We start from the raw sequence: 20,069 nt of genomic DNA on the forward strand, positions 1-20,069 counted from the left end.
TTAGACAGTTCTAATAAAGACTCTTGGGAATACATGTCATCACTGGTGCCCTTGCCTTTGAGGGCAGCGGTTACTTTGACTCCTGCCAGCTGAGCTTCTGGCTGTCTCCAGACAGTTCCTGTCCAGCTGCAAGTGTGCACATCTGGGGTGGGGTGAAATCTGCAAATGTGCACGTGTGGGGCAGGGTGAAAGTCCTGAGCAGCCTGGCTCTGCACTTCCATGTCAACTAAGAAACATTCTTGCATCCAGCCTCCAGGCATGCAGCACTGGCCTGTGTGTAGCACCAGGAAAAAATCACCCCACCAGCCATTCCCAGATTTCTCTTTGTTTTGCCCAAGAGCCAGGGAAAGGAGAAGAAAGTTAGATGCAGGTATGACACCTTTCTACAAGCAAGTGAACTAGGGAGACAGGCTCTGCTTTTTTTGCCTCACCAGCCAGGAAACCTAGCCGAGGGCTTGGTGCAATAATGATTGCCCTAGAACTGAAATAATATGGTTCTCTTCCACAGAAGGAAGAAAAAACTGTCCTTTTCTGTGGTGTCTGAGACAGCTGCTGCTCCCAGGTGTTTTTACAGCCCATGGCAGGCACAGCTGTATATCCCTAAGCACTTCTGGTTGGAGGTTTCTCAACAGGGTTTGGCAAAGCTGATGCCAGCACCCAGTTGGCATATAGCAACCTTCCTGAACCTGCTCCATTTTTTAAAATTTGTTTTTTGTTGGATGAGGGCTCAGCTCCTGGCTAGTGGTGCAGGATGAAGCCATGAGAACACTGCAGGGCATTTGCAGCCCCACAGGCCACCATCTCCTCCAGTGGTATGAGGGCAGCCTGACTTAAGAGAGGAGCTGTGAAGGCAGAGGAGCCCTGAGGGTGTTGGGTGCATTGACAATGAGTGCTTGCCATCTGCTGGGAGACAATCAGAAAAAGAGAAAGGCCTGAGCCAGTGGTCCCTGAAGAGCTAGATGGCATTTGGGCTTGCAGAGAGAGCAGGAAGAATATCCTCTGAAGAGCATAAGGAAAAAGCAGTCAGGAAGCTCTGGTCTTGGGCACATGAGGGCTGACAGAACTCACTGCAGGATTTTAACATGCTAACACCCCCCCTTGAGCCCTCCTTGGAGGTGTCTGACCTCTTTGCAGAGGTGGCAGAAGGTAGTTAGGTGTTTGTGTAACTAATGAATCTCAACTCATTCAATGGTAGCGCTGGTATGGTGGCATCTCACATTTCCACAGCAGAATTTGCCAGTCTCTGTCAAGCTGTCTGTGTGCTGTTCACAGCAGATGCACTCCTGTCACAGCTTCTCCCCCTCTCCCCACAGCACTGAGATATTGCCCTGCCTTTGACATATTCTCGGGATTCAGCCATTTGTTATGCCACCAGCACATCCAGCCTGACTGGCATGGGAACATCCTGCTCCCTACTGCATCAGCTCCTGGCAACACAGGTCCTGAAGAGTCCTCAGTCTTCCCAATGAGATTTTATTCATGTCTAGGAGGATATAATCAGATTTCCAGCACAAGGTCTTGAAGAGCTGGTCTACCAATAGATGGACTAAACCTTCCCTTGCAATACAGCTATTGGTAGCCCAGGTGCAAGTCATATTACTACATTGTGAGGTGCTGATTGTATTATCAAAGCAGCATCAACCTTCTGGGCCTGCTATCCCACTGCTGCACTGAATGAGATGGTGCACAACAGGAGCAAAGTCAGGGAAAGTCTGGAGTATTCCTCTCCTGGTATGGAAACCACCACAGGAACCTGACAGCGTATAGATTGTGTTCTTGCCCTTTTAATTCAGAAAGATAAGAAACAAAAGTGGCAGCATCAAATGCCTTTAATTCTCTGTATATCATGATAGAGGAGGCCCAAACTCATATTAGGTATTCACATATTTCTGGAAGGCAGCATTTTCAAATGCTAGTTTTTCTCCCTAGCAGAGCCTGGCTGCAAGCCTACATGCAGTGAGCTATTTGGGCACATCTGCAGAAGAAGGGGGTGCAGGACCTTCCTTCTTCTCCTGTCTCTGGCTCAAATTGCAGGCACATTTCTTCACTGGCAATACCATTTTGAGCAGCATTTAGTTCAGGCACTTATTTCCAGTCCTCCTGTACCTACTAGACCATCTGGTCTAAATGTTACTGTAGCTTTGTGGCAAACAAGATGGGGAAAACGATCCAGGTTAAAAGAAATGCAGCAAGACTTTCCCCACAACGAAGAGTGTCTCAGAAGAGTGAGTACAGGCTATGTGGAGGGGTAGGAAGAAGCAGGAGAGTCCCTTTCTACAGTGTAGAGTGGGAATCTAAGCTTTGCACAATTATCAAAAGAAAACTAGACAAGACTGAATAAAAATCAGGCAGTAGCAACAGGAGAAAGTAGTAGCCTTGGACTCTGAGTGTTTGCATTTTTTTTTCCAGATTGTTCCTATCAATTGTCATTCTCATTTGGAGCAGGCATAGAAAAATTGCTTTGACCAAGAGACTATCTCCAAACTTCTCTTCCTAAATTCAGTCCAAATCTATGCTCTCCTCTTTTCTGATTTCATCGTGTAAGTAAGAAACCCCAAACAAGGGCTTACTTAGACCATGTCATGTTGTATGTAAGCTTAGTAGAAACCATGAGCTGGGACTGGACTACAGACTTGTGTAGCACTCCAGGGATACTCCAGTGAATGGATGCTCTTTTCCAATCTGGTCAGAATCAAACAGCCCCCCAGGAAAAGAACAAACTTGGCAATTCCAGGTACAGTTCCAGATTGATGATGCTCTGTAGAGTGACTCTCACAAGGTTTTCTTCAGAAAATTATAAGGAAGGTTAGAAATCCAGTCTAGTAATCCTCTAAAGGGGTCTACTAAATTTAACCTTTGATTAGTGCCAAGATCTTCAAAGTCAGAAGAAACACTACCAGTAGCATGCCATGCTCCCCTCTCTGAACAGTCATGCCTGGCAGCCTCTTGCAGAGCTCCTTGGCTTTAATTTACATATTACTCCATCTAGTGGCTTTAAGGTTCCAGCCTCCAAGAGTTTAAAACTCTGTCCTGGCACCAGCTGGAATTCAAACCTCTGCAGCAGCTTCGCCATCACCACTTTTACCTCCATCTGTTAAGAAGAAAAGCAAACTGTCAGTGACAGCAAATACAGCTTGGACTGCAGCTGCTTAAAGTCAGTCTACTATCTTATACTGCTTTGTCAATAGATTTAAAAATTAAATGTTACTCTGTTAGTGCAGCCAGTTGAGTTTGGGCAGGAAACCTGTGACTTTCTGGATTTGAAGACAACTGACAGGCTATGTTTATGTGTTAAACCCATTTGGGAAGACTGTAAAACTAAAGCACACTGAGCACTGGTGCTTAGATGGGCTCACAGCAGACCCAAAGCACTGGCCTCTGGCTGTCCTGAAATGCTCTCTGCCATGCTCACACATGGAATTGTTCCTTCTGTCCACGTAGCCTCCTCCTCACATTCTCAGTGCCAGTTCTGGCTTGTGTGCTCCTCCAGCTGATGTTTTCCCTGCCTTGATTCTGTCAGTGGCAGCCACAGGATGATCCCCAAGACCCCATGCACATCCCATGTGCTTGACTTCGGTGACAAAGGGATGTTGACTGTGGTTCCCATTAAGGGGTTTGGATTCAAGCAGGCTGATCCAGGACAGTTTGGAGGGAGTGCAGCCTGCTGCTCCTCCCTGCAGATACCTTGGCTGCAGAGTGTCTGCTCTTGTGATAGCATTTGAGAGACATGCCTGTCATGGGCATGGGAGGAGATCTTCCCTCTGAGAACAGGGTCAGTGCACAGGGCATCAGTGTGGCCTCTGGTGCCCACCACCACCCATGGTCAGCACACCCTGAGCTGGCCCAGTGCTTGCTAACCAAGTGTTGTTATAGGCCTCTACTCACCTGTGCAAACACCTGCCCGATGCAGGATCGGGGTCCCAGAGAGAATGGAAAATAGCAATAATATGGCCTGCAAAGAAAAATGCTCAAAATTGTCACTCTGCCAACTTGGTTGTAAAGAAACAAGCAAATATTTCATCACAGCAGCAAGGAAATAAATGGTCTAAGTATCTCCTTCCTATTGGACTTGTTAAAGCAGTCTCCAAATTAACTCTCTTTTTGCTTCACAGCAGCAATACAGTTTGGCAGCATGTTTCCTTGTCATCCCTCCTTACTGTATGGCTCAGCTGCCAGAGCTGCTTTGATGCATGCCAGCCTTATTTCAAAGCTGAATGTCAAGCACACTCTAAATGCTCTTCAGCCTGTCATGAGGTTGTCACAATCCACCCAATTATTGCTCCTTTGGACAGCTCTAAACCATGTGAGTAAGGTGGTGTTTGGTTTAGGAGACCAAACTAACTCAAGGCTGAAGGAAAACTCCTGACTCACGAAATAGCTGGTGCTGACCTCTGCATCTGTTTAGTCACTCCCTGGTCCCTTCTATTGCACTCCTGACCACAACTAACCACTAACCACACTAACCACTGCCTGCACATGTGGCTGAATAGCATCTTCCCTCCCTCTTCTCCCCTTTCTAATAGGGAGACATTTCAAGCACCCTGGGACCAGGACTGTCACACATTAAATGCATGCATTTTACTAAGGCAAATATTCAACCTGGTTTGGGCCCAAAGCTTTGACCTCAATATAAACATTTAATAACAATAATACTGGTATTTTTTTTCTAAGGTAACATGTGGTCTAAAGAATTTTTGAACAAAAGCTGTGTATTATTGCTCTCTATTTACATTTGAATGATTTAGTGTTACTCATACTGGAATGGAAAAATAGTTTTATGCTACTTTTCTTTCCCTTGAAATCTCTTCCTGTAATGGTTTCTTAATACATATTTAATAACATGGGAATGAAAAGAAGCTCACTTAGGTGCATCTTTGCTGAATCGATCTGGATCAAAAGTAAGTGGATCCTTGAAAAACTTTTCCATCCTTCCCATTACGTAAGTGTTGAGCTGGCAAGAAAGAGTTTATTTTTGTTAGTCAAGAGCAACACACTGAAAATGCCTCTTTGCTGTCATAGGTATAAAACCATAAATGCCTTCCACTCCCCAGTCCCAACTGTGAGTCTTAATTCATACCCCAGTTTTGGTCAAAATTTTAGAGAAGCCAGTTCAAATACACCCAGGGAAGATTTTTGGCCCTCTCACCCACAGGTCCGCTACATTTGGATTAACTGGGGCAGCTAAAAGCTGCTGAGGGTGGATGGGACTCACAAAGACCGTGGTGTTTGCGGGAATTCTGATGCCATTGATGACGAGCTCCTTCTCCAGCCTGCGGAGCGTCCCCGAGACGGGCGGGTACAGCCGCAGTGACTCCTTAAAAACCTGTGTCAGCAAAAAGCACAAGAGATCAGTTAGTTCATACACTGTAGGATGCAGAAATAAAATTAATTACCTCCCTATGGCCTTGCACTTTAGCTAAATCGGAGATTATGACTTTTGAAATGGATGCTGGTCTATCTGCCTTGGACTCCAGTAGGCAAAATATGGCTAAGTCAGTTCCTTCAGGCCTGGTTCTTTCTTACAGCTGGTAAAATATAGGGAAGAAGACACAAAACCCAGAAGAGATCCTGGAATAGATCTAACTCCTCAAGTCAGATGAACAAGTAAGTGAAGAAGTATTAGGAAGCAAACTCAAAGGGAATACCTAAGAGTGAAGTCTCCTGCCCCTGATGAGCTGTTCTGGGCATTGGCTGCCATGTGGGTGGGTGATTGCTCCCACCTCCTTCCCACTCTCAGCTCCTGCCTTTGTCCTGCTTCTGCTGCTTGAGAAGCTGAGCCAGGTCAGAGCCCCAAAAAGACAAAAAACAACCTGGCAAAGGAAAATGAATAGGGAATGTTGAGAAAAAAAATGGAACAAGACCATTTCTTTTGGTGTCAGTGAGCTGTAAGAATGGCTTATTTCATCAAAGTGAAACCTAATTAACAGTGCACATGAGCATTGCACTGAAAATGCAATTAACAGTATGCATGCACAAGTGGACTAATGAAAAAGAAACCTGGACAAAAGGATTCAGAATTGCCTGAACAACAGGAGAGGAGTCCCATAGTCTCTGATACTCCAGTGATGGACTGGCTCTGACCGAGGGTGACTGATTTTAGTTGTGCAGATCCAAGCTTGTGCTGCTAAATAAATGATCTGCTTTGAGAAGCTCTCATGTGATCTGTCTTAAAACTGAAAGGCTTAGATACCTCATCCTAATTGGAATGGGATAATTGTGATGGTGTTTGGAGAAGCATAAGGAAGCCTGCTGATTTCTGTAATCACATAGAGTTGCCTTTTCTTTATGAGAAAAAGACCTATGAAATCTATCTGCTATCAAATTTGTGGGATGGGATATGCCAAATGGTAAAACACTGTTGCTCACCTCAGCAGGGCAGTCTAAAACAAAAAGGATCATGGTGGACTACTAAAATCACAGGGAAATTTATGCAGAACAGCTGCCAGGACTGTGATTCAGCCTCTCCTGAGGGCAACTGGTGTCCCCCGTCTTGTAAAAAAAGGAAATGCAACACAAACACTGGCTAATAGCCAACCCTGGCTTTGTATTTCGTTATCAAGCAGCATTTCTATACACAAGACCTCTTTTAGGACCAAAGTCTTTCCCCCACCACCCCAAGTGAAGAGGGTTTTAAGACTGAATAATGAAAAACTGACATTAGAAAACCCAGCCATTATTTTTGGCTATCCTCAAATCCCACTTTATTGCATATGGTAAGATCATACCTGGAAATGCTTTAACAATAATCAAACAAAAATAGAGCGGTGAATTAGGAAAGTGTGTAGGATTTACACATAGGTTGGGCTCAAAGTTGCACATCTTTCTTAAAGTTACAGCTATTGTTTCACCTTAAACAGACAGGGATTATGCAACTCTACTCTAGCTCCCAGACTGGTAATAATTAAGTAAAGCAGTGAAGGAATCTGTAAATTTGAGGAGCACCTCTCCCAATAAGGCTGGGCTGCTGCAAATGTGTCAGGCTACCTGTTTGCTGACTCTCTGGGGACAAACACTATCAGGATAAAAGATTAGCAAAGTTTTTAAAGTTTTACAGGTGTGGGGCTCCTCCATGACATGTCAGAGGTCCTACCAAACAGCTCTGCCTGGTCTCTTACCTCACTCCTACAGTACCTGTGATAAGTAGGTGAGCTTGCCAAGATCCTCATAGTCAACGTCTCTCTTGGCACCAAGAACCTCATCCACTTCAGCCTGAGCCCTGCAGTTCAATTAAAACTCGTTAGCTGCAGATGCCTGTTTCTTGCTAGGCAAGTTGACAAATTACATTAGTTTACTCTCCAGACACTGAGTTGGACTTAAACACCCATTTTCAGGCAAAATGCCAATCAATTCCCATCGAGGCTTCCTGAACTTGTACCTCACATCAGGATGAGGCAACGTGCATACAGGGCAGCTGAATCATGGGATTTGGGACCCGGATGTATAAAGGCTTTGAAAAAAATCAGCTAGGTGAAAATGAAATAATCCATCTTAAGGTTTCTCTTTTTATGCATTTTGGATATATTGGTACTAGGAAACTGTTTATTTTGGAGAGGAGGCTAGAATTTATTAGGAACTGATCCTATCTTTTTAATAACCCTAACAATTAAGTTCACCTTGAAATTAACATCAAGCTGGGTCTAAAAATTGGAGCACACATACCTTTCCAGTATTTCAGGATGCTGACCCAGTGCCATTACTGTAAATGTCATCTCATTTGCACTGGTTTCATGACCTAATGATAACAAAAAACAGTTTAAAAGTTAGTACGAAATAACAACACAAAAATAACACAGATACAAATAAAGATGGTCTGCTAGGGTGATTGTGAATATAGGAAGCTTTAAATATCAAACCCCAAACGTTTTATTTCAAATATGCTAGAAAATAAAGGAAATAATAAAATGTAACGTAAAGTCTACGTAAAGAGCTTTCAACAATGACGAGAAAAGGACATAGCTGGCAGAGATACAACCCATCTTGCCCAAGTCAAAGCTGCAGTGGTTGCACGCAGCACCTACTGGTCATGAGCTCCCTAACAGGAAGGCTAGTGAGGTCCAGGATTTGCCTTGTCATATTATGGGACACACAGTTCTGTGTCCCATAATATGTCTGTCTTCAAAAAGGAAGGATTTACTGGTTTTGAGGGGAAACAGAGCTTCTTACCATCTTTCTTTGAAAGGCCTCCTTTACATATTAGGATGACCCTGCTTGAGCAGGGAGGTTGGACCAGAAGACCCTTTCAACCTTACCCACTTTGTGACTCTGATGTGGACACTTTTCCCTCTTTTTCATGCATAGACATGTACTATTTTAAAGCATTACAGAAAACAGACTTCTGCAAAGATGTCTGCTGCAATAACACCTTTCTTGCCAAAGAACAGCATTTTGACCTCACCTTCTTATGAACCTAAATCCTCTTGATCTGCAAAATGTCATTTATCTCACATAATTACTTAGCCTGTACATTTTCTGGTTTGCTTGACAGTGCCTTCTCCTACTTAGGCAAGAATTGCATTGAATCATGTGGGTGAGGTGATACAAAGGCACACTGAATATGTAAAAAATGGTTTTGGTGGGGTTTAGTGGGATCTGGGTGGAAGGGCCAGAACCCCATAATAGCCTTGCACCCCAGTGGGCAGTGGAAAGACAGAGACTGGAAAACAGAGTGGGAAGCCAGTGGTTGGAAAACACCAGCCTGGCATTATCTGCTGCACTGATATCACTGAAAGAGGATAATATATCATTTTCCTGTGAGAAAACTTAAGAGTTCTCTTCAGACCTCACCCAGCTGGTCCTGTGCCAGTGTAATACTGATGTCTTCCAACCAAGAGACTCCTGGTTGCAGCAGCATCACATGGAGTCATGATGTTAATCATGCTGTTATTAAAAGGGATGTTAATCATGATCTTGTAGACAGCTCAAGAATGAGTACAGCTTCCCACATGACATATCCAAGCATTAAAATAGCTACCAACCTGCAACAAAGAAAGTGATAAAGTTATCCAGAATATTTTCATCATCTCTAGTCTCCTCCAGAGCTATCAAGAAAGAAAAACAATTGGGATTAGAAAATGCCCCCGTGCCCCAGCTGGACCAGCCAGAATGCTCTGCCCTGTTTGGCAAATATTGGCATTGAGAGAGGATGCTGAATGAGCATTTCAGTGGTGACTTGTGATCAATTTTTAATCCAACACAAATAAACACGGAATTTTCAAAGCAACTCTCACTATCTTCAGTGTGAAAACAACTTTAAAGGAAGATCCAAGTTCGGATCCCCAAAACAATCTTCCCTGAATTTCACAGCAAAACATACCACAGAGGAATTCACTCAAACAGCAAGGTGTCTCTTACCATCTCCTTTCAGTATCTGTGTAAGAATATCCATTGTGGCTTCTTTCCCACTCTGGATGGCTTCTCTCCTCCGGTCAATGCATTCCTTCCCCACTCGTCTCAACAGCCTCACACTCTCCCTGGCCTCCTTTACCAGCTTCTGATTCCCTGGCATGAACTGAATATAGAATTTCTTTTGTCATGTTATTCCTTTTGCTGGTAATAAATAATGTCAGTGTTATTTTACAAATGAGTACCTTGTTTTCCACTTGTCACAAAAACATTTGCTCTCCATGCAACAACCTGAATGCCCACAGGATGAAGGGCTTGGGCTGAAATAAGAAATATTTCAAACTGTGCATGCTGAAGTCGTGTCTTGTCAGAGCTGATGTTTTGAGCACTGTGAGCAAAATTTATCACCTCTCCATGAAAAGAAACTGAAGCATGCAATGCAGAATCTCACCCCTGGTCTCAAAAAGGAAAACAGGAGCTCCAGAAGCCTGAACTACAGCTTTCATGAGACACTGAAGTAATTCTTTTCTTAAATATTTCATATTACATCCATCATTTCCTAGCAGATGAATTAGGGTTGAAAATGTAATTTTTTTCACAGCAAAAATGCTCAAATTTTTTCCACTCTGAGTGAAGGCTGCCATCCTTCTTGGATAAATGGCAAAAATTTCAATTTTTAATGGGTATGAGAGCATAAAACTGTACCAGAACGAGACATATGTAGGGGGGAACAAAAAAACAAAACCAAAACAAAACAAAAAAGGCAGCATTAAATATTAATGTCGATTTCTAATGAATTTTATCTTGATGCACTAATGAATTTTATCTTGATGCACATTGGAGGGAAATATCTACAGATGACCGTTTCCCTGACATATATGGACCTTGCACAGCTCCATGAACTCAAGCAGGAGCAGCTGAATGTGAGGAGGGAGGGCTGAAGTGAGGAGAGTACAGACCTTTATGAAGGGGTTGCGTGCCTTGTTCAGCCCCTCCATAATCCTAGTGACAGCGTTGGGTAAAGGCGTCTGGTCATCACTCAGTGCATTTAATTCCAAGCCAAAGGCTACCTGAGAAGCAGGAGAGAAAAAGGCAACTTGCTGGGGTGGGAGTGAAAGAGCAGGAGAGCCTCACAGCACCACCTTTTCCCCTAAAAATATCTCAGGCTAGATCCTACCTGTCAGGAGGCTGCAAGGGGGGGCAATATCGACATTATGTTTTCTCCTTATTTGGCTGGATTAATAATTTACTACTACTCTCCATTCCTCCCAAACTTGTTTGCATAAAAAGAGAAAAGGCAGTGTAAGGCAGACTTCATGCTGATATGCAATGGCAATACAACAGCCATGAAAGAGCCCTGGTGTGTCCCTTTTGGCATGGAGGGGTGGGAAGTATGAGCCTGAAAGGACTTTTGCAAAGGGTCCCCATGCTGCAGGCCACACCTAGACTATGCAGACCCTTCCCTGATTGCCCTTTCCCATGGCTCAGCCTGAATGGAGGTGGCACAATTAGTTCTGCAGGTCTTCTGGCACTGCTGGGTAAAGGTCCTTCTCCCTGCCTCCAGCTCCTGAGCCCATCCTGCTGCTGGTGAGGCATTACTTCCATCTCTGCCTGCCAGTTGCAGAGGAAACAAGAAAGGGACAGCTGGTACCTTTCCAATGATATCCATAGTCACACGGCTCATCATCGACAGCATGCTAAACTCTGTTTTTCCATCTGCCTTTTCCTCTAGCTTCTCCATCAGCTCCTCTGCTTTTTCATTAAAAGTTTCCATCAGACCAATCAGGTAGCTGAACAATCAATAAAGATGAGTAATGGGGGCTCTGGAGAGGACATCTTTGTTCAGACAAAATAACCTTTGTTATTTTCCATAGGAAATAGTAAAATTTTTTAAATTTTATAATTAATTTGACTTAATACAATAAAAAGCAAACATACAGAATGAGCTACATTCTTCTTACAGCAGCCCTGCTCTACCCTGCCATGTAATTAAGATCTGTCATGGCAAAGCGTGCCCATCAAAGCACATGGACTTTATCTCTTGGACCTTGCATCAACGCAAACAAGGAAACCAGACCAATCCCCTGCTTTATCTTTTCCAATGGGATAAGGCAGCCATAAACATCCTCCAGGATATACAACCTTCAGACCTTTCTGCCTTTGCTGAGTTCAGAGGGGTGTCACTGCTCCACAGTCAAATTATACTTAGCATGGGAATGGAGTGCTGGATTCTAAGTTAAATATGATTTTGGCACTGAATGTTGGGGTCTGTTTCATCCAAATATCAAATAATGGCAGGGAGAAGCATGACAACACAGTAAAAGTAACAGCTAGATCATCCCAGAAATACTTGCCTTACCTTCGGCTGAAAGCTGGATCCATTATCCTCCGCTGCTTGCGCCAATGCTCATGGTTGCAAACAGTTACCAAGCCATTCCCTAGAAACCTAGCACACAGCAAGACAAGGGAAGGAACAGTTTTACACAAGGGAGCTTGCTGAACCCCATGCAGTCACACATATAAGTATATATATTTTTCACATCTACTTTCTTTTATTTTTCCCATGTGCAGGGAGCACCTTTGAGTATGCAGCCATTGCATCACTGTGGACAACAACCGAACCACAGATATTTTTGCTAGGTACCTGTGGATTTCTGAGTCCCATAGGGTGCTGGTTCATTATAGCTGTTATGCAAATAATTAATATAATAAGCTTCAGACTTACAAAGAAAAATTCCCTGGTTTTGGAATTGAATTTAGAAGTTGCAAACTGCCATACCTTATGGAGTGCTCTAAAATTAGTGCCCTAAAATCTCAGAAGTTTGATGATGGTCTTGAGCAGACTGCTCTGAGACTAACTGAACATCCCCAGGAGGAAAAAAAGATATGTGATCAAGGTAAAACAAAATCCAACATCTCCTCCTCCCTGACTGGGAAGACATTTGACTTGACATATAGTTTAACAGGTACATACCGCTCACAAGTGTCTGGAATTAGAAATTAATCCCCACACTAAGGTAAATGGTCTGAGTCAAAATGTCATGCCTGTGATATTATTAATCCTGCACTTATTTTCAGATCTCAGTGGCTTCAGATGGGTTTTGCCTACCTCTCACCAAACAGGCTGAAGAGAGTACCATACACTATCGGATCCTTTGGGTGCTGCGGTGACATCAAGAGCTCCTAAAATCAAACCTCAGGTCAGTAAATACTGAGTGCAATCTGTTTCCCAGACAAAACACAACATTTCACTCACACACATTTACTCTTTTCTTCTACAGCGATAGTCTGAAGAGTAGGTAAATTATCTGGTGTGCCCTGATTCCCCAGTTCCTAGCTTGCTTTGCATGCCTCTAAGCACTTTTTTGCCCAATGTCCTGAAATCTCACTCTGTTGTAATTGCAAAGATTTAGAGGGAGAAATTTGGTCTCTTGTGCCCCATTCATTTGAGATATTAAGCTCTTGCAGAGAGCCTGCTTTTCACTAATGGAAAATGTTTGCTATACGTGCTGTTTAAATAAAATTAACAAAATAAATTAACTGATAATGGAAAAGATAAATCAGGACAGCCTGGAGAGCAAAGCACCTCATCCTCCTAACCCAGCCAGAGCCAAGCACAGATTGGCTGCTCTGTGCTGCTCCGATCATCAGGCATCAGCTCTCCTGTTATGGAGGAATGGGCTGGTCTCCACTATGGATTTGGCTTTGTTTTTTAGTACCTTCACTCCTTCAGGACTCACAATCAGTAGTGAGACTCTGTGAAAGGCATTCACTCGTACAACAGGTCCGTATTTCTCTGCCCTGTAAGAATAGAACATTTGGGAAAAAAAAAAAAAAAAAGAGAATTATGGTACAAACCACCAACATGTAACAGCTCAGACCTAACAACCTTGAAGGACCAGAGTAGAACTACTGCAGTCCCCAGCCAACAAAGCCATTAAGAGAATCACAGAACAGAATGATCAAGGTTGGAAGAGATCCTCAAGATCTAACCACAAACCCATCACCACCGTAATCACCCCTAAACCATATCCATAAGTGCCACACCCAGACGTCTCTTGAACATTTCCACAAATCACTCCACCACCATCCTTATTCCAATGGCTAACCATTCTTTCAGTGAAAAAGTTTTTTCTAATATCTGATCTGAAAGATCAATGCTCTCTCTCTAGCTCCTCTGCCAACCTTCTCAGTGATGCTAATTATGTAATTCTGTAAGGGTCTTTGGGCCTTGATTTCTCCATATACACCACAGGGCTACCCCATTCAATGTCACTGATGTGCCTCAACTTACCACTGCAGGAAGAGATCTGGTGTAAACTCCCGATTCCTCACCATTCTCCATATAATTGGCAGGTGTCCAAATAAAAAGCTGCAGAATATGAAGGTTAAGAGCATCATGAGGATGGGTTTTGTACGGATCGCAATCCTTGTTGCTCAGTGAGTGTTGTTCATGTTGTCATCGTAAGGGAAGATAAAAATAACTCTGAGCTGTGCCAATGCCCAGCCCTTACCAAGCTGGTAAACTGGGGACCAAAGACAGGCTAGTGCTCACATGCAGCCAGGAAGACCAGTCCAGAGATGAAGGATGAGGTCTTTTTCTTACGCTGTATTATAGGAGATGTTCAGGTCTGGATGGGAGCCCCCCCTGAATTGCTTTGCTCTTTGCCTGGCTGACTGAATCTTGACTGCAGCTATTACATTGCTGTACATGAATGAAGCATTTGCATTAAATACTCTTTAATACATGCTCATCCCTGGTAAGTGTAACTTTATTTCTATCAATGGATTTCTGTTAAGGGAAATTAGGAACCACCTCCTTCTGTCCAAAACCACATCATTTCAAATACTGAGGAGGACAATTACTGGCTAATATGGAAATTGAAGAAATTAATAAAAAATGTTAATTCTTCAAATACAGTATCTGTATTAAAAACATGGAGATCAATTCCTTCCTTCAACTGTGAGTGGTGAATTCTCACTGGCTTTGCATAAATCTGAGGGAAGATTTGGCCAAGCTCCTCCCTAAATGAAGCAAGCTGCACTCAAGATCTGTTTTCCATTTGAGAGACAGCGAGCCATGCTATCATCCTTTTCAACATAAATAAGCTATGGGGAAAAACAGGCTATTATTTTACTACAGTTGGAACTGGGAGGTGCTTAAAATAACAAGAGCTCCACAAAGTTACTTAACATCTACAGAAACTTTTAATCCTCCACTTGTTTGACTCCTCCTTTTTAACCGTATTCCAAAAAGATGTGAAAGCCCCAAATACAACACGACTCCTCTGGTAGCTCTGGAAACTGCTCTACCTGCATTACAGGAAACGGGGTCCCACTCATGGCTCCTCTGGTGTGCCGCCACTCCACGGTGTTACTCCACACCTCAAAATGAACCTAAGGACAAGCAGGTCTAGGTATGACAAGAACATCCTCTCTCTAGTCTTGGTGTCTGACCCTGATTACACAAGTAGGCTGAAGCCCGGAGGTGGGCAGGAGTGAGTGGTGTCCCTGTAAGGCTGTGTAGGAGCGCCGGTGTCTCCTCCTGTGCCATGTCACTGAGGGCATGTGCACCCACAGGTGAGGTTAAGGGGGAAGCTCACACACTCCTGTGGGAACCACGACTCCTTGTGACAGTGCTGCCACGGCCTTGCTGGCACCTTTCTCACTGCCCCTTACCACTTCTGACATTTTTATTTATTTTTGGCAGAAACCAAACACCTGGCTTACGGAGGAGAGCACGGGAGGTGCCTGGTGGAGTTAGTGTCGGTGTGCCGCCCGGAGCAGTGCGGGAGGCTGGCGGCGCTGGCCCCGCCTGCGCTGGCTGAGGCGGCTGTCAGGTCCCTCTTCAGGGTCACAAGCAATCGCCCAGCTCGGGCGGGCTAAAGCGCTCCTTGGTGCCGCTGCGGCCAGCCGGGACATGCAGGTCAGGGCACGCAGGCCCGGCCAGGCAGGCCGCGCGGCGCCAGCGCTCCGCGGGAAGCGGGCACCACGAGCGCCGTGCCCAGCCCGCGGCGAACCGCGGCCGCTGCCCTTGCCCGTGCCCGCCGGGCCCGGCGCGGCCCTCGGACACCGGCCGGAGGGTTTATTTCCCGCTCTGAGGCCGCCTCACGGCTCCAGCCTGGCAGGGAGCGCGGCGCGGAGACACCGAGCCGGCCCGCCGCTGCCTGGCCTGCCCGGCCAGCCCCTTACCTCTCCCGCGGGGCGCCGGGGATGTAGTCATACTTGGCGTGGATGTAGTGCACGTAGCAGCAGTACAGGACGAAGGCCAGGAGGGACAGGGCCAGCAGGAGCCCGCCCGCCGCCCACAGCACCTCCATGCCCGCCGGCTGCCAGCGCCTCCTCCCGCAGCGAGCAAAGGGCGGAGCGGGCCGGGAGAAACCCGGCTGCGGGCGGGGACGGCTCCGCTTAAAGAGCCCGGCGGCGGCGGCCTGCTCCGGGAGCGCCGTGCTGCTCGAAAAGCCCGCACGGCGAGTGCCGGGGAGTACGGGTATGGTCCAGAGGAGGACACGAACATGCTCGTAGTGCTGGAGCACTTCTCCTGTGAAGACAGGCTGAGACAGTCGGAGCTGTTCAGCCCAGAGAATAAGAAGGCTCCCGGGAGACCTTCTTGCAGGGGCTATAAGAGAGCTGGAGAGGGACTCGTTGCAAGGACATGTAGTGATATGACGAGGGGGAATGGCTTTGAACTTAAAGAACGCAGATCTAGATTAGATATTAGGAATAAAGTCTTTACTATGGGGAAAATGAGGTGCTGGAACAGGTTGTCCAGAGGAATTGTGGCTGCCCTGCCCCTGGAAGTGTCCAAGACTGGGTTGAATTGGGCTTTGAGCAACCTGGTCCAATGCAAGGTGTGTCCCTGACCATGGCAGGGGATGAAGGTGGAACTAGATGATCTTTATGGTCCATTCCAACCCAAACCATTCTATGATTCTATAGCAGAAATATATGTGTGTGTGTGTGTGTGTGTGTGTGTGTGTGTGTGTGTGTGTGTATGCTTTCCTGGGTGGAGATGATGCTTTGCACAAGTGCATGGGGAGGTCAGGAAGGATGCTGCACCTTCCTATGTTTGTTTAAATAAAGCTGGTCTCTGAAGTCTCCTAGACAAACCAAGCATCCCAGGACAAGGAAGGCAGAGGGTTTTTTTGTTGACTTTTAACTTTAAATTAGAAGAGACAAAGGAAATGTACTGCAAATGCCTGTAGGAATCAGTAGGTGAAGATTTTTAGAGCACTCTGTTTTGAGCACCATATTATACAACATGCTTATTCCTCATCCAGACGTAGGATTGAGAGCTGATACTGTTTTATTCAAAACAAGCAATCTAATACTCACACAAATTGCATAAGGATTGCAGGACACAAGACACCAAGCCATAAAATGGTGGAAATTCATTTCTGATGAACGACAAATAATGTATGGGGGAAGACAAAATATGTGTATACATATCCATATGCATGCAAGCCAGTTATATATATTTAGTGGTGCCACTTATTCAGGAATTTCACATTAATGCCCAGTACAGATCAAAGAAGCAAGCAGAACAATGCTGGGATTAGAAATGGGGGAGCGAGTAAAACAAGATGCCTGAATGTACTGGTAGATAGAGACCAGGATAAATCTGGGGCACACCCACCGTGTGGGAATACCCCATGCACTGTTCCTACCAGCTCAGCAGAGGTGTACAGACAGAACAGGTTAAGCCTCAAACTGGAAAATGATGAGTGAGGGAGATTATGACAGGTGTCAGGAAAACCACCAGTGGTTTGGAGATAAATAGGGACAAACTGAGTCATTACATAATTCAAGAACAAGGAGGTACCTACTGGAATGATCCAGCAGCAGGTGTAAAAGAGGAATACATTTTTCACAACAAATTGTTAGACAGGGGAACTCAAGGCAACAAGCTGTTGTGGGAGCTAAGTAAGTTGGCTCACAAGGAACCAGGGAAATTGGTGCAGGATGGCACCAGGAACCATCACTGGCCTCAGCAGGACTGCTGCACTCTGGGGATTTCTGACAGGAACAGCAAGACCCCAGACTGCTCAAGAAAACCAAGAAGGTAGCAAACCATCTACTGCATCCTCCTTTCTTCCCATCCTGCCCTTAGTCCAGCAGCTTTTCAATCACTGCAACAACCTCCATAGTCTCTTATAAACCCTCCCCTTCTTCTGTCCTCCGAGCCTTTCTAGGTCACTCCACCAGTGCTGCAGCAGGTTGTGCCCACTCCATCCCTTTGAAGGTTGCTTATCTTGCCTATGAGGCAGCTGATACTCCTCTCCACCATTCCCACAGCTCTGAGTGCAGCAGGAGAAGCAGAAGCAGGGTCCTTGCAGTCCCACTATACCCAAAGGAAAACAAGCACAGCACCTACCAATCAGACTTTCACAGAGAAAGTGGGACAGCCCCATTTTACGCTCCTTTCTCTGCACAAGCTTTGCTCAACCGTCTGCAGGTAGCATACCAAGCTAGCTGGAATCTTATCATGCACATTTTTCACATCTGGGTTTCTGCCTAGTTTGGCTGCACCATAGGAGACACTGCAGGAGTTTTCACCCCATTTCCAGTGGGGTGTATTTTCCCTGCACTCCTCCCTCAGCAACTCCCATATGGTCTTGCCTCTCTGCAGAAGAAGGGAGGAGATGTAACTCATGGCACCCTCTGCTTTTGTCCATCCAATGCATCAATCATCTGCCAGACACCTCCAAGAGTCAGCTCGCTTCAGTTTCCAAGTGGAAACTGACTGTACTAGAAGACAACAATCTGCAGGTTTTCCTTGGTTTTCTTATTTGACTTTCTGTTACATCCAGTGTTAACATTGATTTTTCTTCAACTGGTGATACCTTCTTTGGCTCAAAATAATTGCCTATTAGCTATTAGCTATTAATTAGCTAATTAGCTATTAATTAGCTATTCCTCCATCTGTTTAGAGTACATATTCTCAAAGACCATCATTACATCATTATTATCTAACTATTGTTTTCATTTATCTTAATTGAAACCACTTTTCTTTTTTTTTTTTTTTTTTTTTTTTTTTTTTTTTTTTTTTTTTTTTTTTCCCCTGTTAAGGCTGTGGTTTTAAAACTGCTTGTTTTCAGGAAAAATATCTACCATTCCTTCCCACTGGTCAAGCAGTGCATATAATGATATCATGCACCCATTACTAGGAAAGATACAGCTGATAGCAAGAATAGCATCACTCAGAGAAAGTTTAAAACTAAAGCTAGCTGATGAAACCATGTTTTTAAAGATGTTCAATGAACTTCCTGATGAAACATTGATTTTCTGAGTTTCATCAATGTTTTTTCAGCATACTTCGAGATTGTAACTATCTGTAAGTTGTTTTTTCATTTGGAATCAGTCTCAGAATAATTCCTGTGAAAATTTCCTGCTTGTACCTTGTTTGTGAGCAGCAAACTGGGAGGCGATAAAATATTTGGGGTTTTATACATTTTGATTGGAAAGAGAGACTATATGATACAGTACTAATCCCTGAGTAAATCAGGTAAGCTCTCAAAATGAGGCTTCTCAGTGAAATATAATTATCAACTGATACCTCCTGTAAGTATTCAGCCTGGGCACACTGCAGAAATTATCTTATTTTTCATGCTTTAAAGATGAACTTCAAAAAAAAAAACAATTGTTTGTGTTCCAACGAACTTTAATACAATCTTTTGTTTGTATTCTAACGTGTTTCTATACCCTCGAGTGAAGGACATGATCCCAAGACACTCCTGTGTTTATGATCTGCCCGGGAGCCACACACTGCGCTGGGAGGAAGGAGCAGGGCTGGGCTGAGCTGGGCTGGGCTGGGCTGGGCTGAGCTGAGCTGAGCTGAGCCGGGCCGGGCTGGGCTGAGCTGAGCTGAGCCGAGCCGGGCTGGGCTGAGCTGAGCTGAGCCGAGCCGGGCTGGGCTGGGCTGGGCTGGGCTGAGCTGAGCTGAGCTGAGCCGAGCCGGGCTGGGCTGGGCTGGGCTGAGCTGAGCTGAGCCGGGCCGGGCTGGGCTGAGCTGAGCCGGGCCGGGCTGGGCTGAGCTTCCCCGCGTGTCCCCTTGCTGCTGGGGACTGAACTGCCACCGCGTGGACACGGTGCCAAGCTGCACATTCCCGCAAACCCAGGGAGCAGGACAGATCTACGAGCTGATCAGAAAAGCAGAGAACTGGGAGCTGTTAACAGAGGAAGTTCCAAAGTGAACTTGAAAAGCTGGCGAGACACAGGGTTGGTCCGGACTCCTGCTGTCATTTGCTTGGCTTTGCATGGCTATCTAGGTTTGAAAACATTTTGTTCTCTCTCTGAAGGTGCAGCATTGTTTAAGTTGTAAGTGAGGACAGCAAGGAGAAGGCAGAGCACAGGCAGCTCTTGTGCTGGGAAATGCCTTAAGCAGCACACGAATAGCTGGAGGGCTGGGTGTCCTGGTCACTCAGAATTTACCACAGCAGATGTGGACAGGAAAACTCTCATAACAAGTTAATAATGATAAATGAGCTGTTCCAAAACCAGACCTCTAGCCACAGATTCCGCTGGATATAGGACTCAAAACGAAATCTGCAGTGGGTTAGGTGTTACTCACCCATTGCCAAATACAGAACTTTGCAGTGATTTTCACCCTAAGTCAGTTGGCCTCTAGCCCTTATACACTGAGGTCCTGATCATTCTCAGTCAATAAAATTTTCTAGCATGGAGTGGAAAAGTAAATGGCAAGATGTTAGTAATAACAGGAACAGTCT

The 20,069-nt window shown here is 45.1% G+C and overlaps 1 protein-coding gene across 1 annotated transcript; it reads right to left on the reverse strand.

Annotated features, from left to right (window-relative positions):
* Window positions 1-1,811: 1,811 nt before the first annotated feature.
* Window positions 1,812-15,685, reverse strand: LOC120754471 (cholesterol 24-hydroxylase). The gene is made up of 15 exons (XM_040068067.1): window positions 15,535-15,685; window positions 13,637-13,714; window positions 13,062-13,143; window positions 12,452-12,525; window positions 11,702-11,788; window positions 10,994-11,132; window positions 10,302-10,412; window positions 9,352-9,508; window positions 8,976-9,038; window positions 7,660-7,732; window positions 7,132-7,216; window positions 5,213-5,323; window positions 4,863-4,951; window positions 3,886-3,952; window positions 1,812-3,091 (listed from the first exon to the last, which is right to left on the reverse strand). Exons 1-15 carry the CDS (start codon window positions 15,660-15,662, stop codon window positions 2,930-2,932), a joined length of 1,506 nt encoding a protein of 501 aa, XP_039924001.1. The 5' UTR covers window positions 15,663-15,685; the 3' UTR covers window positions 1,812-2,929.
* Between the last annotated feature and the right edge of the window lie 4,384 nt (window positions 15,686-20,069).

This window comes from Hirundo rustica, chromosome 6 (genome assembly GCF_015227805.2).
Source record: "Hirundo rustica isolate bHirRus1 chromosome 6, bHirRus1.pri.v3, whole genome shotgun sequence".
Classification (NCBI taxonomy): domain Eukaryota; kingdom Metazoa; phylum Chordata; class Aves; order Passeriformes; family Hirundinidae; genus Hirundo; species Hirundo rustica.